This window comes from Aotus nancymaae, unplaced genomic scaffold (genome assembly GCF_030222135.1).
Source record: "Aotus nancymaae isolate 86718 unplaced genomic scaffold, 86718_ANA_hifiasm-v0.15.2.pri h1tg000002l, whole genome shotgun sequence".
Lineage (NCBI taxonomy): Eukaryota > Metazoa > Chordata > Mammalia > Primates > Aotidae > Aotus > Aotus nancymaae.
The window spans coordinates 44,411,143-44,438,253 of NW_026988413.1; the positions used below are offsets into that span (position 1 = coordinate 44,411,143).

General features: G+C 38.1%; 1 protein-coding gene across 3 annotated transcripts in view; it reads left to right on the forward strand.

The window, feature by feature from the left end:
- DOCK4 (dedicator of cytokinesis 4) overlaps positions 1-27,111 on the forward strand; it is a 488,208-nt gene that overhangs the window by 285,935 nt on the left and 175,162 nt on the right. For all 3 annotated transcript variants that reach the window (XM_064374405.1, XM_064374410.1, XM_064374414.1), the window contains exons 13-15: positions 10,512-10,637; positions 23,528-23,652; positions 24,786-24,948. In XM_064374405.1, the coding sequence (XP_064230475.1) occupies positions 10,512-10,637; positions 23,528-23,652; positions 24,786-24,948 (414 nt within the window). The remainder of the gene's footprint in view (positions 1-10,511; positions 10,638-23,527; positions 23,653-24,785; positions 24,949-27,111) is intronic.

Consider the following 27,111-nt stretch of genomic DNA (forward strand, 5'->3'; position numbering starts at 1 on the left):
GGGTACGGGAATACCTTTTCTGCTGTAATAAGACCTTTTATACAATTTGAATGATTTAACATATACATGTGCTTTTACATTTTTAAATCTAGTTAAACTTTAAAACACCCAATATTTAATGATTAGTAATCACTCAGTATTTGTTTCACAACTGAGTGAATAAAAATGTTATAAGAGGTATACCTCCAGTTTGTTTCTGTAATTTTCTAGTGCCAAATCAAAGAGGAAAACAGAAGATGAAAAAATATCGTACTGAATCCTAAAGAGGTTACATAATATTTCCTAGCTTTGAAATCTAAGGCCCTCATTTACTTATCCAATCCTAATTGTTGGACTCTCAAGTGCTTTCAAATTTTTCACATTTATACATAATCATGTGGGGAACGTCTGGAATATGTTTTTAAAATAAAGCCTTGGAAGTGGCATATTAAGGGAGAGTATGAGCTTTATTATGAATTTTGCTGTTTTGCCAAAATTAAAAGGGGCTTGGATAGTCATTTTGGAAGAAAAATTAACCCAATCTAGAACAGATAAAAATCAGATTTTTAGATCTTGAACCTGAAGATTCAGAATTGTGGAATTAATTAATACAACTAGAAAATGGAGGAGGAAATTGTTTGGGGATTGAGTGGAAGAGACTGTGTGGTTTTAAATGTGGCTTTACTTCCACAAGCTCTATGTACTCAAGGTAACCTGCTGAGGTTAATGATCATTTTCTATAATAATTTGTGATATTAACTTTAATCCCTCATCATTTCTCATCTAGGCTATAAAAATTATTCATGATATGTATCCTGCCAAATCTTTCTCTGTGCCACTATCAGATCTTGTTCAACCAGGTCCGTTTTTTTAGAATGAGTTTCTATAAGCTTTTGAGTATCTTGGCTGTATTGAGATGAAATGTCTAATTCAGGGCTATTTGACTTTATTTTGAGAAAAAGTAAAATGAGGCAACTTTCTGGTCTTTTCTTAGCATATGCATATATTAAAATGCTTAAAATCCAGAGAGAAGGCCATTTCAGTTTAGTCATCAAACTTCATTAAACTGCTCATTGAGGAAATAAATAAGGCTTAATATATATGTGCCAACTATCTTCTTCCTTTCCTAACCCCTTAGTTCAGTTTAGGGACTTGTTTGTGATTATTTCTGGTTTGTAATGTGATCTTTACATACCCCTCTTGTGTAAGCTTTACTATACTATTAGCACATCTATTCTTAGCTCAGATATACATTTTAATATCCTGTCATTTTTTTCTGTATTTATATAGAAACTCAGGAGAATGAAAAAGAATAAAAATCAATCATACAGTGTTAAGTACTTTTAAATTGTCTTACAATTCTCAGATCAATCTTTAATCAATATTATTTTATTTTCTACTGTAATTTGGTATATTTTAAAAAATTTTTAGCAGAGAACAGTTTTTGAATTAAATATTGGTGAGATTGATATTTCTTAAGTTACATAATTTTTTTTTGCTTGGTTAATTAATTTACTCGTTTACAATTACAACTCAGCTAAAGGCAGTATATTACATTTTCCTCCTGGACCACTTGTGTTAGTGGAGAACAATAGGGATTTCAAGGATTTTAAAATAAGTCACCTTTCTGAAACGTAGTAGGTTCAATTGTTGTAACCGCCCTTTCCACTAAAAGCATATAAATTACAACCAAGACGTGGTAAGAATAGAGAATTAAGTTTAAGTAAAGGGAAATCCTCTTGCTAGACATAAAGATGGAGTCAAAACTGGAAAAATAACACTCAGGTAGATACGCTGATAAGGAAGGAGAGTGGAGTGGAGCATTATATAGGACTTGACGCTTTGAGGTTTAAGTTTTAAATTTTCCATGGAAGATGAGACACTGCCTGGGTCTGTACAAGGGGCACCTAGAAGTCAGTCCTCTAATATGAAGCCTGAAAGAGCTGTTCTTTGTTTTTGAAGATGATGAGGTGAATGCTTCTGCCATGAGACATCAAAACTCTATGCTTATATTATTAGTCTGAATTTATATTAACTCAGTAGTTGAGAAAAATCCATAGCCATGAAATTCAACGCAAAAAAAAAAAAAAAAAAGAAAAAGGCTTGGTGTCAGTTGTGTAGCCTAAAAAAGTAAATGTATAACCCACTCCATATTGTGGCTTCCACACCTGTGATGCATGGGATTCCTGTGAAAACAACACCACCCGCTAAAGCTGAGTTGTGATAAAATGTTAACAATTAGCAATCAATGAGGCAGAGTAAGCAAATGCAACAAATGAAATCATGATCTTTTGGAATTTTATATAATAAACTCTCAGGAAAAGAGGTAGCAAAAGAAATTCCTAATGAAGAAGAAAACATCATGAAAAAAAATGAAAAGAGATTTTTTTTTTTGAGGTGGAGTCTTGCTGTGGTGCCCACCTGGAATACAGTGGCATGATCTCGGCTCACTGCAGCCTCCGCCTCCCAGGTTCAAGCAGTGCTCCTGCCTCATCCTCCCAAGTAGCTGGGATTACAGGAGCCTGCCACCATGCCTGGCTAGTTTTTTTGCATTTTTTAGTAGAGATGGGGTTTTACCATGTTGGCCAAGGTAGTTTTGAACTCCTGACCTCAGGTGATCCACCCACCTCGGCTTCCCAAAGTGCTAGATTTACAGGTATGAGCCACCACACCTGGCCTGAAAAGAAGTTTTTAAACCCATACATTGAAAGAATATTGAGTATATACATTCCAGCATTACTCGAAGCACTGGTATACAGTTTTTAACAATGAAAAATCTTTGTCCTCTTTGTGTTTAAATTCTAGTGGTTAAAGAGAAGTAAATAGAATTTCTAAAATTCTTTAAAAATACGTTATTAAAATAAGAAATCAGTGGACTACTTAAATAACAAACAAGTGTAGTTGAGAAACAAATTAGTAAACTGAAGTTATAACTTAAAATTTTAGCCAGAATACTACCCAAGGAGTAAATGCAATGGAATAACCTGAATAAATATTTAAGAGCAATAAATGATTGAATGAAAAGACCAGCATACATCTAGTAGGAATTCCAGAAGGAACAAATAAAGTACATGGGTAAACTGCAATATTTGAAAAGGTTGACAATTTGTAGAACTTTTGCAGAGGATAAAATGTGCAGATAAAAGGAAAAAAAAGTTATAAGTAGGATAAATTAAAGTTCTATCTAGCTAAACTAAATAACTTCTGCAGAGGATAAAATGCCCAGATAAAAGAAGCAAAATTTATAAGCAGGAGAAATAAAATTAAAATCATATCTAGATCAATTATGATGAAACTGCAGAACATCAAAGACAAAACTAGAAACCAGAGAAAAAATACCGATTACCTAAAAAGAAATAATAGTCTTAGCAGCAGTTGCAGAGGTCAGAACATTATGGAATAATATCTTAAAACTGCTGGGAGCAAATGGTCTATTCTGAATTCTTTACTTGACAAACTATGACAGTCATTGCTTGGTATCCATGGGAAACTGGTTCGAGGACCTCTTAGGATACCAAAATTTGCAGATGCTGAAGTTCTATATAAAATGACAAATACTATTCACATATAATCTATGCACATCCTCTCATATACTTTACATTATCTCTAGATTATGTGTAATACCTAATACAATGTAAATGGTATGTGAATGATTGTTATACTGTATTGGTTTTTGTCATTACTGTTGTATTGTTATTTTTTTATTGATTTGATTTTTCCAAATATTTTTGACACCCAGCTGGTTGAATCCACGGATGCAGCGCCCCACAGAACAAAGAGCCTACTATATTTAAAAGGGGGAATAAAATAAAATATCAGATAAAGACTTGGAGAATTTACATTCACATTCACTGAAGCAACTAGTAAGAGTTGATCATCAGGAGTAAAGAACTGAACCCAGAAGGAAAGAAATGTAAGAAGCAAGTGTGTACAAAGAGAATGGCAAATGTCAGGATAAATCTACTTAAGCACTGACTGCGAACAGCAACAATTTAAAAATATATCATCATTGGCCGGGTGCCATGGCTCACCCCTATAACCCCAGCACTTTGGGAGGCCAAGGCAGGCAGATCACAAGGTCAAGAAATTCAGACCATCCTGGCCAAGATGGTGAAACCACGTCTCTACTAAAAATAAAAAAATTAGCTGGGCCTGGTGGCGCGCACCTGTAGTCCCAACTACTCAGGAGGCTGAGGCAGGACAATCACTTCAACCCGTGAGGCAGAGGTTGCAATGAGCCGAGATGGCGCCACTGCGCTCCAGCCTGGTCACAGAGCAAGACACCATCTCACATATGTATATACATACATACATATAAAATCATCATCATAGTTTAAAAGATCCAAGTTCCCAGAATTGTTCCAGAAGAGAGTAGAGCTATTGATTAAATTTAGTCTTTAAGTCAATTACTTACATTAAACTTTTAAAGAATAGAAATAGTATGTGTAATTTCCAGAACTATAGAGAGGTAAATAAGGGAATAAGAAAACTCAATCCATTTAGAGAGTAGAAATAAAAAAGAAAAAAAAACAACAAGAAACAATTAAAAATCATGATATTTGGAAAAAAAATAAGATAGCAATATAACCTCTCCTTCTGACTAAATTACATGCTAAGTATCTTCTAAAGGATATTTTAGAATTTGCCACTTGTTCAGAGCTTTGACTTATTAGTATCTGAGGACAACACTGTAATCCCCACGTCATTAGGAATTTTACCACCTTCGTATATGTCTAATTGTGCATATCATCTATTTGTATGTATCAATTATGTCTTGGTCAAGTCTCCCATGTTAGAGGATTGTTCTCAATATACAGACAGATTTGTCTTTGAAACCTTTATAGAACCTAATTACAATACTTGGATTTACCTGGTGATAAGTGGGCACAACTATTAAAAGGAATATTTTATTTGTATATGATGCTAAGGGGACTGTCCATTTTTTGATGGAAGCTAATCTGTTGATACTCATGGTAGGGAGGAATAAGAACAGAAACAATGGTGTATATATAATGATAGTAGTGGCGGTGGCAGTTGTAGCAGTAGCAGCTGACGTTTTTGAGCACTTCCTTTGTGCTAAGCATTACCTAAAGTATTTTATGGAATTGGTGTCATATGTTTATTTTACAGATGTGGAAACCAAAGCATAGAGAGGTTGACATTGAGACAGTTGCTTGCAACCATATGATATAATTCTTAAACTGCACACTTCATAACAACATGTATTTATCAAATATATTTTTCACAATTTTCCATTTCTGCATGGCTATACATTCATAGCCAAAAGTTATTTGGTTTATTAGTGGCAAAATGGCTGATGTATTCTAAAATTAATTTCAGCTGCTACTTATAAATCATGCTGTGCTTTGCATTTTTTACATAAAATTGAAGAATTTCATGAATTTAAAAGGAGTCAACGTATAGATTGAACGAGCTTCAATTCTCATGAAATTAGAGGTTCAAGTACTCAGCCACATTTGGCTTAAGAGATACCAAGCCTTTCTTTCGTCTACTACTACTCTGTAGGCTGAACTTAATCATGAATCATATGTGGTTTTATGGCAGACTTCAGATTAATGAATATACCTTTTGTTTAAAATTAAATGTTAAGTATTTATCATGTTCAAACTTACTGCTTGAACATCTAGGCTGATGTGAAAGTTCACTTTAGTGATTATGTTTTTTCCAATGAGGGGAACATTTCTCCCATGGCAATTTCATTTTGGGCACTTATATTAAGGGCTAAAAAAAAAAGTGATTTAAAAACATTATTTACGTAAATAAAATTAGGTTCAATTTTATGAAATTAAAATTGAACCTAATTAAAATTTAAAATTTAATCTAATTTTACAAATTGTCATAAATTATTCCCTGCACTTTCAAATTCTTTCTTGATACTTTTTTCTTATTTTAATATTCCTATCATACCCATGATCCATTCTGTTTTGTATTCTCTCTCTCTCTCATATATATATATATATATATATATATTTCTTACTTTCATTGTTAGATTATCAATTCCTTGGGAGTAGGAACACTGTTCTGTATACATCCATAAATCCCACTTTCCACCCTCCTCTCAAGACATAAGTTACTGCTGCTCTGAGTGTGCATTTTGAACTGTGGCAGCTATAAGGTGAAGTGTGCAGATAAAATTTAAGAAGTTACCTCACCCCAAGAGATAGCAGGTAAAGCCAGGACACTGAAGGAGGATGATAAGAAAGAAAATGGAAAAAAATTACTCTTCTCCAAACATGCCCTATGTCATAAACAACAGACCGTGAAAAGACAGGGCTAATCCTCAGATAATTGGAATGTGTAAATATTTGTCTTTTTTGTCCCAGCTTTAATAAGGTATAATTGACAATTAAAAATTTTACATATTTATGGTGTACAATGTGATGTTTTGATTTATTTATACACTGCTAAATGATTAAATCAAGCTGAGTTACATATCACCCTCATGTATTTCATAGCAGTGAGAACATTTAAGATCCACTCTCTTAGCAATTGTCAAATATACAGTATATTATTATTAACTACATCACCATGTTATACAATAGCTCTCTAGAACTTCTTCATCTTGTCCAACTGAAACTTCGTCTCCTGTGACCAAAATCTCCTGGATTATTCTCCCCAACCCCCACATCCCCCATCCTCTCCAATCCCTGGCAACCATCGTTCCACTCTCTGCTTCTATGAGTTCAACATTTTTAGGAGGAATGTGTAAATATTTACTGTGTCTTTCCTTTGTAGTGATGAGTAGTTTCTCAGTCTTCATTATGTTAGTTCTTACTGTTCTGGTGGCTCATTTATCCAGCCTCTTGGTTGTGGTCAGGATAATTAAGGACCACTGTAAAAATAGGATCTGGAGTTTCCTTGATTGGAAATAAATGGAATTGCAGTGGCTCTTTGTGGGCTGGTCCCTGTGAACTCACTCTCAGAATCATGTTTTTTCTTTGTGCACCCACTGTTTGATGTTTCTTAGTCATGTGTTGTGGTTTCTTTGTGGAAAGAGTTGATGATTTGGGCAGAGCCAGATATATTGTGGTCAAACGCTGTGTCCAGTTAACTTTTGTAATTCTTGATGTCTGTGAATTCTTCATTCTGGAGAAATTAGGGAATCTCCAAATGGCAATAACTGCCCTCCCCCCCAACCCCCATTATCATCACTTGGCTAGTCAAAGGACATAATGACACTGAGGGCTTTAATCTATATTGCTCTAAACCTTCAGGTCGAAAACTACCATAGCTATCAAAATTTTAGTATGCATCCTGTTCTGAAATGCCTGCTTTTTCTTTTCCCCATACCGTTTTGTCTGTTTGTCCTGTCATTTTCCCATTCCCTTCCCTTATCCACTGACTGACTCCTCTCTGTTGACTGTCTCCTAAATAGGTGCTCTCTGTCCTTTTGCACTCTCTCCCCTCTGTGGCCCTTGCTCTCTAGAGAACACTGATGTATTTCTGTTTATTAATACTCTCCCTCCATCTATGTGTTTTTCTAAAACATTTTTTTCTCCTTTTCCTATCTTCATTAATTTTCTTCAGGATTCACCTTCTCTCTGGCCCAATGATTTTCTTTTCTCCTTGTCTTATTCTCTGTAAAGTATAGTATTCAGCTTATGCATTGTTTTTTTTTTTTAAAGTCACTGCTGGTTACATGAATGCTGTCTCCTATAGGGCAAAATAAGAATCTTGGTCAGTTGTCCTCTCTCCAGCTTCTTTTGTAAATAGCATGATCTCTTTGTTCTTTCATTACTGTTGAGTCCTTTTCTCTTCTTCTTTTATATATACCACATAATGTCTCTGATCAGATCATTCATTGAGAAGTCCCAGTAAAATGATCTTCACTTGCAAAACTTACAGGATCTTAAGAATTTTGTTAAATTCACCTTATTCTCTACTGGAAAGCATTGCTGATATAGTACATCGGGATTTGAACAGTGTTTTCCCCAGAAGGAAGAACTGTTATTACGTACTATGCCTGGCAAAAACTGGTCTTCTACAAATACCAGATCCTGGTGATGCTAATGATGATGGCAATGATGTGGGTGAGTATTTTGAAGGCAAAAGGACAGAAGTGGGAGGAGAACAGAGACACCAGTGATTAGGTGGGGGTAGAGTGTGAGTCAGGAAGAAATAGCTGCTGGGACAGATGGATCATAACACATGTTCGTTTGTCTTCGTTCTCCTGCCTCTAGGTTTTAAAAGGTTCCAGTAGTATCACATAAAGTGTCTGAAAGCTTCACTGTTAATAGTTGTCTCCATCAAATCATCCAGATGGCTTATTCTCCCCTTTTTCAATTCACATGGCCATGGAAAGACAGACACTCTCCATTTTATTGTCGTCAGTCACCTCACTCAAACTGAATGGGGTGGGGCTGGAGAGGGAGATAAGGGGTAGTTGGGTTAAACTGGGATGCAGATTTGAAGTTCTCAGGATGTGCCAGACTTAATGTAATTCTCACGACAGCTCTTGGAGACATTCTGTTAGTGCACAGACTGGAAAGTGTGAGGACACGATCGTGTCGTCACATCCCTGTCCTCATTTCTTTCTCCTTATTGCCCCTCATCTAGGTCTGATTTGGGCCTGAGGAGAGACTGCAGTTTCTCTCTGAGCCTAAGCCTTTTCTTTTCTCTTTCCTTCTTTTTTTATTTTTTGTTTACAAATTTTCCTGATATTTTAACCACTCTATTGAAAAACAAGCAAACCAACAAACAAAATGCTCCTTTAATTGCTATTGTTTGTTTGCTCTATTATTGAAAGAGAGTAAAAGGGAAGCTCTTCCTCTAGATATGTGACAAATAAGCTTTGCATTTTTTTTCATCACAGCATGATCTCATTCTCACACCTTTGTTCTTATACAGCATTATAATACTCTAAGTCATTATTGGGAATTATAACTTGTGTGATCTGTGCATTATTGAGAGAAAGGTGGTGATAAGTAATGACGTAGATAGAGGATCTAAATCTAATGATGTAGATTTATCATCTTCTTGACTCCACTAAGCAAATTTATCTTTAAATCGACTTTAGGTTAATGATGACTGAATGTTTTTAAAACTAAGTCACATTTCAGTGGTTTCATTTTCTATTACTAATATAGTAAACATAGATGGGAGATACTTTTGTCCTTCTTATTTTATCACATAGAAGCCGGGCACGGTGGCTCACACCTGTAATTCCAGGACTTTAGGAGGTTGAGGCAGGCGGATCAGGTCAGGAGATAGAGACCATCCTAGCCAACATGGTGATAACCATCTCTACTAAAAATACAGATTAACTGGGTGTGGTGGCACATGCCTGTAGTCCCAGCAACTTAGGAGGCTGAGGCAGGAGACTTGCTTGAACACAGGAAGCAGAGGTTGTAGTGAGCTGAGATCGCACCACTGCACTCCAGCCTGGCAACAAACTGAGACTCCATCTCACACACAGAAAAAAGAAAAAAAAAAACACAGGGGGAAAGGGTGGGAGTGGAGTGAGGGATAAAAGACTGCAAATTGGGTTCAGGGTATACTACTCAGGTGATAAGTGCACCAGAATCTCACCGCTGTAGAACTTACTCATGTAACCTAATACCACCTGTTCCCCCAAAACCCATGGAAATAAGAAATTAATGAAATAAATTGGATATCTTAAAATACTAAAACATAGGAAAGATAAAGGAAGAAGGTATTAAAAAGCTGAAAGGGAAGCACTATCTTTGGACTATGTATACAGACGTATTCACAATGATATGACATTAGTTTTCTTTTTCTTCTTGCCTGGGAATTGAGAAAATAATATATGATAAAAAGTGTTATGCATTTTTTGTGTATCCCACTATGGTAATGTGTCACTATAATTGGGGTAAAAATAATAATTTTCTCTACTTTACTGACTAAATTCCCTTTTGTTTGTCAAAGTGTCCTGTATCCTGTTAAATTCTCCTCACTAGAAAATAATGTCATCATAAATTTCTACTGTATATATTATTAATATAATTCTGGTTTCATTATCATCAACTTTGTTACTTATGTTTTGAGAAAATCTCTATCACTATCCTTCAAATCCTTAAATTAATATGTCTTCAGATTTATGTTTATGCTTTTGATATTTTATAAGCAACCATTCATAGGTCTTATAGAGTGGTTTTCATTTTTTTAAAAAAAAAAAACCTCCAGTTTCGATGTCAGGATTTTTTAGGGCCAGGTGACCTTCGTCTGTTGCTGGAATGAGTGTTGGTACAGGGATGTGCTCCACCAGACTGGGGCTGGAGGAGAGATTTGGGGGTTGGAAGCCAGCCTTCCTCATAGAGTTCTGCTCATTTTCTCCGCTTCCTATGAACCTCCTTATGAATGGGAAACTCAGATGTTGAAGTTGGAAAAGTGCTATTCAGATATGATTCATGTAGATTCTGTCGATTTTGTCAGAATATTAACCCTTAGTTTAAACCACGCTAACTCTAAATTTGGGCTTGTTGTAGCTCATCAGTTTCTATTTATGCTATTTCTGTTCTGTTTTTAACTTGGGTATCTCTCATTTGTTTTAGGTTTAGCAGTTTCCTTACAGCTGTTGCACGGAGACATTGAACAAATCAGAAGAGAATATTCATCCGTATTTTCTCATGGAGTATCCATAACGAGGAAGCTGGGATTTTCAAATATTATTATGCCTGGTAGGTGTCTTGGGACATACCAACATGATGAAATATGGGTATACTATCTGTTTTTGACGTTTGATAAATTTTTCAAATTGCCGGCTTTGAAGCATTCTCATGGGCCATGCTGAAGAATGAAATGAGGTATGTTACTGTAAATGAGCAAAATTTTTTCTAAAATATCCTTTTTAGTTTAATTTTTACATGTTTCCTTTTGTATAAATTTTCTTGTCAGTGATTTGAAGCTCAAAAATATCTTTACATTCTGATTATATTAAAGTGGTTAACTTGTGGGGGCCATGGCTACGTTTCATTATGACCAGAAGAAAGAAAACTGAGATAGCGTCCAGAAAATATTTACTCCTTGATGGAAAATGCTGGTGAAGTTGCTTAGAGGATATCCTAAATTTTGATTAAAGCTTATTGAACACTAGTTAGCCATATGTAAATAAGCAGCCATATGTAAATATTTTGTGTACTTCTACACCTTTTCTAGATCTATTTGTGTGAATGATTTAGACCTATATTAGCATCCCAAAAAAGATTCTCCACGATTGGAAAAGATATGGGTTAAAGAGATTTACACTGTGAAATGAACAGCAAATTTATTGAAACTGATGCATCTGGGAGTGGGTCAGTCCTAATCTCTCCAATAAAATAAATTTTTAAAACCACACCCCTTTACATGCTTATGGAAATTTAGGGTTTTCTGAGTGTGTTCATCTACAACCTATGAATTGGGCAACAATCATATATTTGCTGATGAGGAAGGATGTATATTTAGCAAAAATTAATTTAGTCAGTGACAGGCATTGATTATCAATCGACACTTTGTGTCAGGAGCTAAAAGTTAAAAGATGAGTTCATTCATCCTACAAATAAATATTTAGCACTTTCTGTGTTCAAAGGTATTCTTCCAGATACTGGGGATATAATACTGAACACAACAGAAAAACTCATAGCACTTTGTAGTAGGGAAAATTATAATAAATATGTAAGTAAAACATGTATGTTCAAAAATGATGAATGCTAAGGCGAAAACCAGTGTAGGTAAAGGGCTAGGGGATGTCTTAGGTGGTAGTGGGTGGAAAGATGGAGATTTTAGGTAGGTAAGAAATTTAGGTGAGAAAGTCATAGGGTAGAGACCTAAGAGACATGAGAAAGCCCTGCAGATATGAGCATTCCAGGCAGAGCAACAGTAAGGGCAGTGGTCCTGCGGCTATAGAAGCCTGGCTTGTTTGAGAAAGGACAGGAGGCCAACTTGGTCAAAATATAGTACTGGGGATAGGAGTGGAGATTCGAAGAGGGAAGTCATGTGGGAGCTGGTAGCTCACACTCAACACTTTGGCTCTTACTCAGAATGAGGAAGGAAGCAGCTAGAGGGTTTGGAGCAGAGGTGTGACACTGCTTTCCATTGCCTCAGGATCACTGTGGTTGCTGTGTAGATTATACCTGGAGGGAATGTGGAAGGGCAGCAGAGAAACAGGGAGACCAGTTTGGAGGCTTTTTAAGCTAATCCAGGTGAGTGGTGATCATGGCATGATCCAGCAAGGTGTTAGCAGTGCAGATGGTGAGAGTAAGACTTGTTCATGCCTTGAGGGTGATTACAGTCCACAGGCAGAGACAGGCTGTAATCTGAAAGGGGTTAGAGAAGGGGGCATGGAGAGCACAGAGGAGGTATAGAATCTTGTTGAAGGTGTCTTGCTGAGATTTCCTGGAGAGGTAACACCTGAGCAGGGTCTTCAATGCTAATGATTCTAGGCCCACATCCCCCAAGTCTTTTTGTTCTCCACTGCACTAATAGCAAGTACCTGCTTTAAGAGTGAAAAACTATGCAGTCATAGTCAACATGGCTGTACCTCTGATGTTTCTTTTGTTTCTTTGTTTATTTGTGTTTTTATTTTTAGAGTTGAGGTCTCACTCTGTTGTCCAAGTTGGCATGCGGTGGTGCAATCATTGCTCACTGCAGTCTCAAACTCCTGGGCTCAAGTGATCCTCCCACCTCAGCCTCCTGAGTAGCTTGGAATACAAGCACACACCACCACACCTGGCTAATTTAAAAATATATATTTTTTGGAAAGATGGGGTCTCCCTGTGTTGCTCAGGCTGGTCTTGAATCCCTGGGTTCAAGCTGTCCTCCTGCTTTAGCCTCCCAAAATGCTGGGATGATCGGCTGGAGCCACAGCGCCATCTACCTCCAATGTTAAGAGGAAATTTCTGGCCTGGTGCAATGGCTCATGTTTGTAATCTGAGTACTTTGGGAGGCCAAGGCAGGTGGATCACCTGAGGTCAGGAGTTCAAGACCAGCCTGGCCAACATGGTGAAACTCCGTCTCTACTAAAAATACAAAAAATTAGCCAGGTATGTGGTGCACAACTGTAATCCCAGCTACTCTGGAGGCTGAGGTGGGAGAATCGCTTGAACCTGGGAGGTGGAGTTTGCAGTGAGCCAAGATTACGGCACTTCAGCCTGGACACCAAGAGTGAAACTCCATCTTTTTTTTTAAAAAAAAGGAAATTTTTATGCTCTAAAAATTTTAATTTCTAAAAATTCTGTGAAAGTCACAATTTTATGAGAGAATAGCCTTCTAAAAACTTTAGAAGTTTAAAAGCTACAAAAAAAAAAAAGTCTAATTGTCATTTAGTAATGAATCAAAGTTGCTAGAGTTCTTGAAATTTCACACCATCCCTAGGAACAGAGGGCTATGACCAGGTGGGGTTTTCTTCAACAAGCCTTGGTTCCGTTTGTGCCTATTTCTTTGTGTGTGTCTGGACCTCTTATTTTCTTTCTCTTTTCCTGTCTTGAACTTAATCTTTCTTTCTTTTTCTTCTTTCTTATCTTCTTTTCTCCCTCCCCATCCTCTTTTCTCCTCCTCTTTCTCCTCCCCCAATTCCGCTTCCTCCCTCCTCCTGTCTTCTCTTTATGCCTCCTAATCTTACCTCAGAATAGGACTAAGCTACACAGGTTATTGTGGCTTACATTTAAAAATTTTTTGACATGTCCTATTCTTGTTTTACAAATCAAGAAATGAGTTTTTTAGTTATGAATCCTTTAAGTTTTCCTGAGATGACCTGACCTAACTTAGGGACCCAGTCGGCCTGAGCATCTCATGGTACTATTGTCAAAAATGACTGTTTATAGAACTGTTTATTTGGTGGCATGCTATTCTTTGGCTCTTGCAACCATTCATTATTTCCTCTAGTTGCTATAAATAACTGGTATTTCCTCTTCAACAAATAAAAAAATTCATCCCACTGGGAAGTAAATCGATGGGCAAATCTAATATTAAAAAAAAAGTTTAGAGCAGAATGCAGCCAGCTGCTAGAAGAATTCGTCAGCTTGGTCTCTGGGCAGTATCACTGAGAAATGGAAAAATATAAAGCAAGATGAGGCTTCACTGGCTGATTAATTGTCCGAGATCTGCTGTGCTCACACAGCTTTTGTCTGGCTTTAATGATGGACATGAACTTTCTGTGGAATAAGGCTCTCTTCTGTCCCTTGCCGGTACCACCTTGTAATGTCATGTTTACACTGTCCAGGAAAATTGTTCTTTCAGACATGTGTCTGTAGTGCAGGGGGGTACAAAAGGGATTTTTTAAAAGCACTTCCTTCTCTTTCTTTTCTCCTTTTCTTTCTGGCTTTTTAATCTTCCATATTAGAAAGAAAAGGGAGAGATGTATGTATTTCCTTAAACAACTGAAAGCAACTTTAAAACTCACTGGAATTTTTTACGCTGAGAAACATGCAGTCGTGGTTTTGTTTTCCTTTGTTATTTTCAGACTTGTCAATTCATTCTCACCAGTGGTTCTAATGAAAACTTGAGCTGAATTCTTCCATGAGAAAATGTATATGAACAATATTTCTGATCCCAATGTTACACTGACAGTCTGCAAGCATATTTTTTTTTTCGTTGTCTAGATGTGTCCTTCAGAGTTAATTTGCATCTTTAGCATTCTGATAGGGGTCAAAATTGGTGAGGCACACGCTTATGCTAACAGGACCAAGTTTATGGACACAGTCACTGCCTCTGCAGAGTGAATTATCTGTGATCCTGACAAGGACAAGAAGATACACAAAACTCTTTTCAATCACAGAATGCAATCAATGCCAGACTTTTTGAAATGGGAAAAACACAGGCACAGAAATTCCCCACTTGTCTCACTATTGTACAGACAGGTTTCCTAGTGTGAAGAGGTGACCTGCCCATGTGCTTCTGAGTCGTCATGAAGTTCTCTGGACTCTTCCTTGGTGAAGGGTCTGTCATGCAGCACTTTATTTCTTAGGGTGTCAGACTTCCAACTAAGAAACAACATTTTCTGCGAAGCTCTGTCACTGCCACCTCCAAGCCAAATAACTCTGATTGAAGGAGTTCCACGGTCTGGGCTATGAAAGGGAGGGAGAGCAGCAAATTATTTAAATCAGTGCTTTCCAAAAGGAACATCATTTGAGCCACAAAGGTAATTTAAAATTTTCTGGTAGCCACTTTTAAAAAGTGAGAATAAAAGAGGTGAATTTAATTTTAACCATATATGTTATTTAACCCAAAGCATCAAAAATATTATCATTTTAATAGGTGATCTATATAAAAAACTACTGCTGAGTTATTTTACACTCTGTTTTCAACCTCAGTCTTTGAAAGCTGGTGAGTATCAGACATGTACAGCATCTCTCTTTTCAGCAAGTCACATTTTAAGTGCTCCATTGCCACATGTGGCAGTGGGTTGCCTTGCTGGACAGCCCAGCTCTAAATATCTTAACAGACCCTATGCAAAGCAGAGCCTGGGCTGTTGCTAAGTATTGGGAAGGATCCATCAGACATTCTGAAGCAAAGCTGGCTGATGAGTCAGGAATGTCATGGAAGATCTGACTGTCCTCCCTGTACCCCAAATGTCCATTTTTTGCTCTGTGATTCTTTCCAGGCAAAATTTTTTTTTGCCTCCATCATGATCTTGCTACTTAAGCTTTCATGCTTGTACCCTGTTTCCTTAGAGACTTGTTCCCACATATCAATTGATTAAACTGTCACTCTTTGTTAGAGAACCCATCATTTATGCATTTTGGTACATTCACTTCTAATAGGTCTTTGAAGCTCCTAACCCCAAAAAGTTTCTTTTTTTTTTTCTGAGACAGAGTATCCCTCTGTTACCCAGGCTGAAGTGCAGAAGTACATCATAGCTCACTGTAGTCCCAAGCTTCTGGGCTCAGGTGATCCTCCTGCCTTAGCCTCTTAAGTGACTGGGACCACAGCATGTGTGCCAACACACTCAGCTAATATTTTATTATTTGGAGATGGGAGATCTCCCTATGTTGCCCAAGCTGGTCTTGAACTGCTGGACTCAAGCAATTCTCCTGCCTCAGCTTCCCAAAGTGCTGCAATTACAGGCATGAGCCACCATGCCCATCCCCTAAAAGGATTTAAGTGAAAATATTGGAGTGATAGGGTTGAGATTTAGGGGCCAGTTTTAATAGTAATCTCAAGATTTATTTCAGTTTATTTTATAAGCATTCAAATGAATCCTCCTTTGTCTTTGGTCCTTAGGCCATAGTTCAAATAAGTCAAATTTCTATTTGGTCAAAGTTGACTAAATAATGATTTACAGACTGGAGTAAGAAGAATGTTATAGAGATGTTTGTCTCATGTTTAAGAAAGTAAGCAATTTTGAAGGATATGAACGGACACTTTTCAAAGGAAGACATTTATGCAGCCAACAAACATACAAAGAAAAGCTCATCGTCACTGTTCATTAGAGAAATGCAAATCAAAACCACAATGAGATACCATCTCACACCATTTAGAATAGTGATTATTAATAAGTCAGGAAACAACAGATGCTGGTGAGGCTATGGAGAAATAGGAGCACTTTTACACTGTTGGTGGGAGTGTAAAGACACATGGACATGTATGTTTACTGTGGCACTGTTCACAATAGCAAAGACTTAGAACCAACCTAAATGCCCATCAATGATAGGCTGGATAAAGAAAATGTGGCACATATACACCATGGAATATTCTGCAGCCATAAAAAAGAATGAGTTCATGTTCTTTGCGGGGACATGGATGAAGTTGGAATCTATCATTCTCAGCAAACTAACACAGGAACAGAAAACCGAACACCACATATTCTCACTCCTAAATGGGAGTTGAACAGTGAGAACACATGGGTACAGGAAGGGGAGCATCACACACCTGGGCCTGTTGGGGGTGGGAGGAAAGGGGAGGGAGAGCATTAGGACAAATACCTAATGCATGCAGGGCTTAAAACCTAGATGACGGGTTCATAGGTGCAGCAAGCCACCATGGCACGTGTATACCTATGTATCAAACCTGCACGTTCTGCACATCTATCCCAGAATGTAAAGTAAAATAAAAACACACAAATAAATAAATAAAAGAAGTAAGCAATTTTATTGTTTTAAATGTAAATATTATTCTTTACTATGTACTGATACAGAAATACACATCAACAGATGGAATTGAAACAGGAGTAAGCCTTCTTTTGGAGAAAGTAGATGTGTGCTAGTAAGATTTGATGTTCCTCAAAAATATATTCTAAATCTGGCTGGCCATGGTGGTGCACGCCTGTAATCCCAGCACTTTGGGAGGCCGAGGAGGGTGGATTGCTTGACCTCAGTTGTTCAAGACCAGCCTGGGCAACATGGCAAAACCCTGTCTCTCCAAAAATTCCAAAAATTAGCCAAGCTTGGTGGCATATGCCTGCAGTCCAGCTACTCAGGAGGCTGAGGCGGGAGAATTGCTTGAGCTCAGCAGGTTGAGGCTGCAGTGAGCCAAGATCATGCCACTGCATTCCGGTCTGGGAGACAGAGTGAGACTCTATATCAAAATATACATATGTACATATATATATATCCATATATATATATCTGTATATATCCTAAATGTAACCAAAGCTTACCACCCTCCAGCCCTAGTCACTGTACCTCCACACCACTTAGCTTAGACCTCAACCCTGATGTGCAAGGAGACAGTGGTCTTTCATCCAATGAATGCCACAATGACTGAACAGAGATGGAAGCTGAGATTCTAATGTGTCACCCTGAAGTTGTATCCCAGCCCTAGATCAGACAGAAGGAGGGGCTGGTACCTCCCAAATTATGAAGCTTACAGTCCTCATCGCCCTAAGAGTATAGGACTTGCCCCAGCGGGCTGCCAGATCTCCATGCATTGTCCCAGAGTGGGATAGCAACAGGGAACCGCAGTTTATCCCTGCTCTTGCCTCTGCTAACCTGTCTGGAGAGCCCATTGTGGGTGTTGTATCATGTGCCATTGCTTGCTTAACTGTCACAGCAAAACATAAAAAGCTACCTCCCAAAAGAGCCCAATATCTCATAGTACTCTTTTAAAAACAAAAATGAGAATGACAGAAAATAGAGAAAACCTGTTGGGTTTTACTCAAGTGTATCTTGTGTGAGAAATTGAAAATATAATATTAGTTAATTTTTCAACCTATCCATACATTTTCCCTGTCTGTGCTCTGCTTCAGTCTCCAGTTACTTGTGAGTCCTGCTCCCATTCCTTCCCCCTCCTTGAAGGTGTCATGAAGTGACAGCAGCTTGGGTATGGAAGACACACTGTATTAGTTTCCTATAGGTGCTATAACAAGGTGGCTCCAAACAACATACATTTATCATACTACAGTTCTGGAAGTCAGAGGATGAGCTTGTCTCACTGAACTAAAATCAAGATGTTATCAGGGCTGCATTTCTTCTGATGCTTTTAGGGGAGAATCTGTTTCCTTGCCTTTTCCACTTTGTGAAAGCTGCCTGCAACCCTTGGCTCATGAACCAAGTCATTCCAGCCTCCAGCCTCTGTGTTCCTTTCTTTAATTCCGATCCTTCCCCTTTTCTTTTTTTTTTTTTTTGAGACGGAGTTTCGCTCTTGTTACCCAGGCTGGAGTGCAATGGCGCGATCTCGGCTCACCGCAACCTCCGCCTCCTGGGTTCAGGCAATTCTCCTGCCTCAGCCTCTTGAGTAGCTGGGATTACAGGCACGCGCCACCATGCCCAGCTAATTTTTTGTATTTTTAGTAGAGACGGGGTTTCACCATGTTGACCAGGATGGTCTCGATCTCTTGACCTCGTGATCCACCCACCTCGGCCTCCCAAAGTGCTGGGATTACAGGCTTGAGCCACCGTGCCCGGCCCCCTTTCCTTTTTTAAGGACACTTGTGATTATATTGGACCCACCCTGATAATCCAAGAAAATCTCCTATCTCAAGATCATTAATTTAATCATATCTACAAGGTAACATATTCAAAGGTTCCAGAGATTGGGACCTAGGCATCCTTGGGGAGGGGATATAAATCTGTCTGTCACACACATGAGGGACTACGCAGCCCAGCCATGTGTCTAGTACATGCATTCCTCTTCATGGTTCCTAGAGGTGGTTTTCGGGCTCATACCTGAATATTTATATTGATCAAGAACACATCACATCATCTCTCAAAATGACTTATGTTGAACCAGTTTACCTTTCTGCTTGGAACTTCAGCATTTTAAAATTCAGTTAATTCTATCATCTACCTCTTCCTTCTTGTGATGGGTCCCAAGTCGTTTCTTAATATTGTTTATGGTCTGGATGATACCATTTGTGTCTGTCTCTGTCTCGTAAAGATGGTCCCTCGAACTGTAATCACTATTTCAAAACTGGTCTGACAAACTCAAAGCAGCATAGGACTACTACCTTCCTTGCCCAAGTCACTTCTCCAAACAAAGGCTGAATTGCAGTAGCTTATTTGAAGGCCATTCTCACTGCATGGAATTACAGGTTCTCATAGGTAAAGAGGGGTCACTGATAATACCTTGGGCACCTTTCTTCATCCCTACATTTTAGTTTCCTCATCTGCAAAATGGAAATGTTAGTGCCTTTTTTAAAAAGTTGATGTGATGATTTAATGATGTTCTCCTTCTAGCATTTTGCAAAGTAGTAGGTGCTCAATAAAGTGTACTGCTGCTGCTGTTGCTACTAGGACTGCTGCTCCTGGCAGCATCATTAACAGCATCATCAACAGCATCATCAACAATAATCTAAGTTCACAAAAAACCCAAGTCATTTACACATTTTCTTTTTTTTTTGTTTGTTAACTAATGGACAGGAAGTTTCATTTGGTTCCATAACTCATAACTAATAGGATGGATGGATGGATAGATAGATGATAAATAAAGTATACATAAAGCCACTGGAACTGTGTCTGCAGTTTACATGCTATGGTGATCATGCACTCTATGCCTTTATCCAAGGCATTCATAAGACAGAAACAAGGATCACAGTTTTCAGCTACTGATTGAAACCCTCGCCTGTCCAGGTCAAGCTCTTAATGGACCCATTTGACTGCAGTCACTGAAGTCTTAAATTTGTTCCCACTTATGTGGCCTTATCTTTATCTTGTGGTGTTCTGAAAGGCCTTCATATATGTAAAGTTTTCGTAGCCAGCAGACCTGCAGAGAATAAAGTGTGGTGCACATCAAATTTTCAGAGTAATAAATTTGAGAGGTACAAGGTGTTAATAAACATTGTCAGGGAAATAGCTTTTCACATGGGTGCTGTGACTCCATTTCATACCCACTTGATGGTTTCTCTCTTAATTACCCAAGATGCTTTCTTAACACCATTTGGACTCATGAGTTTTCTCCAGAGTCAACCTCAAGTGTACTGATTTTAATTAGCACTTGTTTCAACTTGATCCTTCTGCATATTTTGGCAAAATGTGGCACCTTACAATATTGGAACATAGCAAGCTGTAAAATTCCTGGGGAGAGGCACATGGAGAATGTCATCCAGAAGAAATGTTCTTCTTGTCGTGTTTTCTCTTTTCAAAGAAATCTGGTTTTAGTCTAAAAGATTTGCAAAAGATAACGGGGGTTACAGGGATAATGGCAGTTAAAGAATAGAAAATTAAAGCATTTGTATAAGGGGTTTGAATTTGTGAATGTGTTATATTCAGGAGGTTCTTTTGTAAGTCACAGAAATGGCCTAATATAACAAAGTAGTGTTGTCTCTCCTGTCCCCACCTTTACCCTATTCCCATTTTAATAACAAAAACCTGAGACCCAGAGGTTTCTAATACCCTGTATAGACTGATGTCACATGCAGTAGCAGAGAAAGACTAGAACTTGTATCTCCTTATTCTGATTGTCCTGTGAACCTACAGCCTTTAGTGTATTTGAATTCAGAATCTTTTTTGCAAGTGAGAGATAGGAGAATCTAGCTACGTTATGAGCTAAACAGGCCTTGGGGATTGGCCTGGGAAGCTAACGCCCTTTGTAACCTTATCCTTTGTCAAACACACCACCGCCTACTCAGGGTGCTCATCTTCTCATGAGGCTTTCTCTTATTACCCTGTTGAAAATTTTAACCCTCCCTCCATCCCCATTCAGTACTCTCTATCCTCCTCACTTTTATCCGCAGCACCTATTATCACTCAGCATGCTATATATTTTACTTATTTATCTATTAATAAACACAGGGAAACAGGTTACCTTGGAAACCTCCCTTATCACCTCTTGCCTTGGCTGGAGTCTGAGGGGCCATGTCTTTTCAAGAGATAACTGGAAAGCACCCTCCCAAGAAACACTTCCTCTTCATTTTGCAGGATGGTTAATCCGTGTGTGGTTTGGACAAGCTAATTACTCATTATGAGAAATTCCTAAGGTAAAAACCCATGTAGCTATACTTCCCATTACTCAAATGTATGTTTTTTTTTGTTTTGTTTTGTTTTTGAGACAGAGTTTTGCTCTTGTTACCCAGGCTGGAGTGCAATGGCGCGATCTCGGCTCACCGCAACCTCCGCCTCCTGGGTTCAGGCAATTCTCCTGCCTCAGCCTCCTGAGTAGCCGGAATTACAGGCACGTGCCACTATGCCCAGCTAATTTTTTGTATTTTTAGTAGAGACAGGGTTTCACCATGTTGATCAGGATGGTCTCGATCTCTTGACCTCGTGATCCACCCGCCTCGGCCTCCCAAAGTGCTGGGATTACAGGTGTGAGCCACCGCGCCCGGCCCAAATGTATGTTTTATAGTCTATTTGTAAGCAGAGCTACTTATTATGTGTCACTTACTCCAAGAAGCAAAGAATTCTGCTGACTTAGGCAATATATTTTGCTCTAAAGTATCTTGATTTTAGTGTTGTTTCTTCACCTGCCAGATCTGTTAGTGGAAACACTATTGTCAAGTATTTCCTCCCAAACCTTTGTTAAACCAGCATGTGCAGACCGTTGTGTGTACCAGACCTATTTTTTGTTTCTTGAAGTCGGTTGATTGAGAGGACAAGTTTTGGGGGTTTGCTGTTGATTCTATAACAGAATTGTTAAAATAAATAACACTAAAGGTGGTAGTAAAAAATATATATAGTAATAAAGTGAAATGGGTTACAGAAAGTCTACTAAACATAAAATGTACTGGGCTGTTCTCTAAAAATTAATAAAAAAGGAAATAGTTAAAACAGAAAACTTTAAAAGCATACAAATATAATTTTTAAAGTGTTGAAATATGTTGCTTTGCTCCTGGACTGTATGTTCACTGCCTTTCCAAGTTGGTTTTCCCAAGTTGGTTTATATGAGCTGAATAAGAGCACTAGAAATTCATAAGCCAGAGACCTGTATATTGTTTTCACTAATATATGTTTTATAAACTCTTTGTATAGGGCAACTAAGATGTAATTCTTTTTAGAACTTGCTCAGTTTTTCTACTTTATGGCCCATCTGTGTTTTTGTCAGCCCAGGTCATTTGCAAATGATGCCATCATGAAAAGTTGGTCTTTATGGAGGAAGACAGTTAGGCACACTGATATTTACCCATGGTCTGTGCTATTGAGGAACTAGGGTACTTTCTAGTGCACACTTTGATCAAGAAGTTTTATAAAACTCCCGATTATAGACATAGTTGTATGGTTATTTTTCTTTCTAGTGATTTGCTTTCTTATGGGGAGATTTTATTATTAGAAAACTGAGTATTACTTTTGATTTTTCAAGTGTTTGAAACCTACGTTAAGTAAAAGTAAATTCGACCTTGTCATCTCACCATTTACCTTTAAAAACTTTCTAGTTGTGCTTTGTTGACTTATTTCTCACCTCTCCATGCATTCATTATTTCCCCCTAATTTAATTCTTATAAGAGAGGTAAAAGCATGCTATTAGCATATTTGCCTAAGTTTGCTAGTTGACGCCAAATTTCTCTCTTTTTTCTTGCCATAATAAGAAAGGGGTAAGATTTTTTAAAACTCAAGTTTTATAAATCAGGAGTAGAGAAAAAATAGACAGTGTATATGTACTTAGGATGTGTCCATTTGAATATAGGGTTTTTCTCATTTGCTTTATAGCTTGATGATATGAAATATTAAGCTGAGTTTGTCTGTGTGACTGAATTATTCTACATCTGTGTTCATAAAATGCTAATCTGAATTCTTCCAGCAGTGAGATCATTTTGTCCATGAATTTTGGAAAAGATTTAAATTGTAATTGTACTCTTTATAGTCCTATTATTTTACTGCATTTAGGTGTTTCTTCTACCCTAAATTGCTATGACTATAAAGTAATCAGACTGGTTTCTCTGAGCCACCCATGCTAGGCTGTCATTTTATAATCACATCTCATAAATAAAAAGAGGGAAACATTGAAAAATGGTGAGACTTGACAATACCTTCCTACTCAGTCCCAGTATTCGCCTCCTAGATGTACAATTACAGTACTGCTAATTCATACTAGCAGAGGCTGGCTTTATTCTCAGATGTTGTCAGTGAAGGTGAGGACACTTTTATAAAAATGTAAATATATTTGTATTTTTATATATATGTATAATAGTATATTGTATAAACTAAGGTTTTTCTTGATACAGCAATTTATTACATTTCCTAATATATATAACATGGTTTTAATTTTCCTTTCCTAATAGGTGAAATGAGGAATGATTTATATATCACTATAGAAAGGGGAGAATTTGAGAAAGGAGGGAAGAGCGTGGCCAGAAATGTGGAAGTTACGATGTTCATTGTAGACAGTAGTGGCCAGACCCTAAAGGTATGTTAATACTTGATATTTCCGGGTCAAACAAATCTATATCATTGCTTTACTTCACCTTTAATGTGATCAGTTATTTTCTGATTAGTGATCAGTTTATTTCTGATTTGCATTATTTTCTGTCTTATTTTTCTCCTTCACCCCGTGTAGTTTTCTTTTCTTTTTTCTTTTAAATTCACTAATATCCCTTTCAGAAAAGAGAGCAGGAAAACACAAAGCCTTCATGCTGAAGACAAGCCAGAAAAAAAAAAAACCAAAGAACTTTTACAGTTTGCTTAATTAATTGTGTCAATAATTTTCTTACAGCAGCTATTACTTAAATGCAACTTTTTTGTGTGTGTGATAGAGTTACTCTGTCGCCAGACTGGAGTGTAGTGGTAAGACCTTGGCTCACTGCAACCTTTGCTTCTGGGTTCAAGCGATTCTTGTGCCTCAGCCCTTCAAGTAACTGGTTTTACAGGTGTGCACCACCATGCCTGGCTAATTTTTGTATTTTTAGTAGAGATGAGGTTTCACCATGTTGGCCAGGCTGGTCTTAAACTCCTGGTCTCAAGTGATCCACCCACCTTGGCTTCCCAAAGTGCTGAGATAAATGCAGCATATTTTTAAAGCCATTTCATTATTTAATCCTATGTATTTTCTTTCTGATCAAAATAGGCATGAAGACTAGGGTACTACTTACTGATTGGGGTGAGAATAGCAGGTAATTTTATGGAAGAAGTATTTTTCATGAGCCGCTTCTTCATAGAGAAATACAGTTGCCCATTTAAATAAGAAGTTAAGCCCTAGGACTTAGTGAGTTACCCACTGAGGCACAAAACAGGCTTTTGGGTACAGCACGTTGGGAACTTTGCCATGTAGTTGATCTCCAAGTGGGCATGCAATCATCCATCTCCCACATGTCATCCCGGTCTACCCTTGGCACAGTAAATCCTTGGAGACCAACATCAGAATTAAATAGATACACCTCGCTAAGCAGCAGCAAGTACAGAAAGACACGGCAAAGGACCAGCGAGATAATTTCATAGGAAGTGCTATTTGGGAGGCAGGCAGATAGAGCAAAGTGATTGCTCTGCCTTTTTCAAAGGACCTTTAAATGAAGCTGTCTTTAACCTGTGTGTTTCCTTTGTTAGGATTTTATCTCCTTTGGCTCTGGGGAGCCACCAGCCAGTGAGTACCACTCCTTTGTGCTTTATCATAACAACAGTCCCAGGTGGTCTGAACTGCTGAAACTTCCCATTCCCGTGGACAAATTCCGGGGCGCACACATCCGCTTCGAGTTTCGGCATTGTTCCAGTAAGTGTTTGGTGGCATTGGCTACCTGTCTCTGTTGTGCTGGAGTAGCCTGCTGACTGAGCTGTCATGAAGATGTGGGCTGATCTTAAATTGATTACTTGTGTAAAAATCAGTTTGTCCCATTCTAGAAAGATTAGCCAGAAAGGGGAGGCACAACCTTAAAAACTAAACTGCTTCTGGTGATCTTAGGCAACCCTAACCATTCTGGTATCTGCAGGAGCTGATCCAGCTCTCACACAGATCAGGGAAACCTGCTAGGACTTTTTGTGGCATGTGAAGCCACTAGGAAAGCCTTTGGTCAGCTGAGATCATGTCTGATTTGTGTGTATCTGCATCACTGTACTCTCTCAGACAGTATTCAGATGAGAATCAAATAATGTTGGCTGGAAAAAAACTTAGATGTAACATGAAGTAATTGCCTCATTTTATAGATTTTTTTTTGGAGACAGAGTCTCACTCTGTCACCCAGGCCAGAGTGCAGTGGCACGATCTCAGCTCTCTGCAACCTCTGCCTCCCAGGTTCAAGCAATTCTCCTGTCTCAGCCTCCTGAGAAGCTGGGATTACAGGCATGTGCCATCATGTCCAGCTAATTTTTTTTGTAAAATTAGTAGAGATGGGGTTTTACCATCTTGGCCAGGCTGGTCTTGAACTCCTGATCTCAGGTGATCCACCCGTCTCAGCCTCCTAAAGTGTTGCGATTACAGGCATAAGCCACTGCACCCAGCCTCATTTTCTAGATTTAAACAACCAAAAACATAGAACTGTTACAGGGTTTGCCCACATGGGCATTGCTATCCATAAGGTTATCATTTCTTAATGTTTCTGTTTCATTTCTTTTGCACTCATTACCACTTTCTCAAGCCCCATCTGTCTCTCCCCACTACCCAAGTCCAGGAATCCTCTGATATTCCCTGTGTCCCTGAGGGTATCTTAGCACTGCCAATGTACATTGTAACCAAAGAAGGTTCTGGCGAATCTTGCTTCGGGAGCAGTATAACAAACGAGAGATGCAGGACATATTTTTGAAAAAGCAGCAGGCTCCTTTCCAGTCTGGAAGGAATAGGGGCCATGCCAAAAGATTTGTGGTGACTTCACCTAAGTGATGTTGTAATTTATCCAAGGTTCAGGCAGAGAAGTAGGACTTTTATTTGTTGCTGGAACTATGGCATATTTCAGAATTCATTCAAGGAGCTTCATAAATTATGCTTTTGTGGATGTTTCTGAATACAAGAAGAGAGCTATCAGGGTCTTAAAAATCTTCCAAATTCCAAGAAAAAGTTTATGCAAAGGACTTGAAGCAGAAAAACATAAATGACTTGGAATGGTGCCATACATTTCTTCCATCAATCTTTGTTATAAATTCTCACTTGGGCCTAATATGAGCTTTGAGCTTTAAGGTAAGAAAAAGATAGAGAAAACTAAAATTGAAATAGTGGGGAAGGAGAGAAAGAGCATTTAGAGATAATTATTCTAATTCAGAACTTGGAAATAAAGGCTATTTTCAGTAAAATCTGTTAGATCTCTGCCTTCTTGTCCCTGTACTTCAAAAATTGCTCATAGGTTTTTTCTTTTAATCTTCGTAATTAAATCTCAGAAGAAACAGCAAAGTATAAAGAAGAAGGAAAAAATCTTGCTAATACCACAAACTACAAATAACCAATGCAATCATTTTATAAAGTGGGCTTCCAAATATTTCTGTGTGTACATATATTTGCTCAAAAACATCAGTTATTCATGAAATAAATATTTATTGAACACCCACTATATGCCAAGCACTTTACTGGGTACTGGAGACACATCAGTGAGCACAAGAAAATCACCCCTCTCACAGAGCTTTCATTCCAGAGAGGGAAGACAGATAGTAGCTGGGAAACTAAGTACATAATATATCAGATAGCAAGTGATGAAGTGCAGTGAAGAAGACTTAAATTGCAACTCAGGAGTAGAATGCGATGGTACTGTGTTGCTATTTTACATGGGGCAGTCAGGGAAGACCTCTCTTATAAGGACATGTGTTGGCAACAAACTGAAAGAAGTGGAGGCCTGAGCCATTGAGACTATTCTGTCTGGGGAAACAATATTCCAGGCAGAGAGGACCATACAAAAGGCTCGAGGTTGAAACATGGTTGGCATTTTCAAGGAATCGCAAGAGCCCAGGGAGG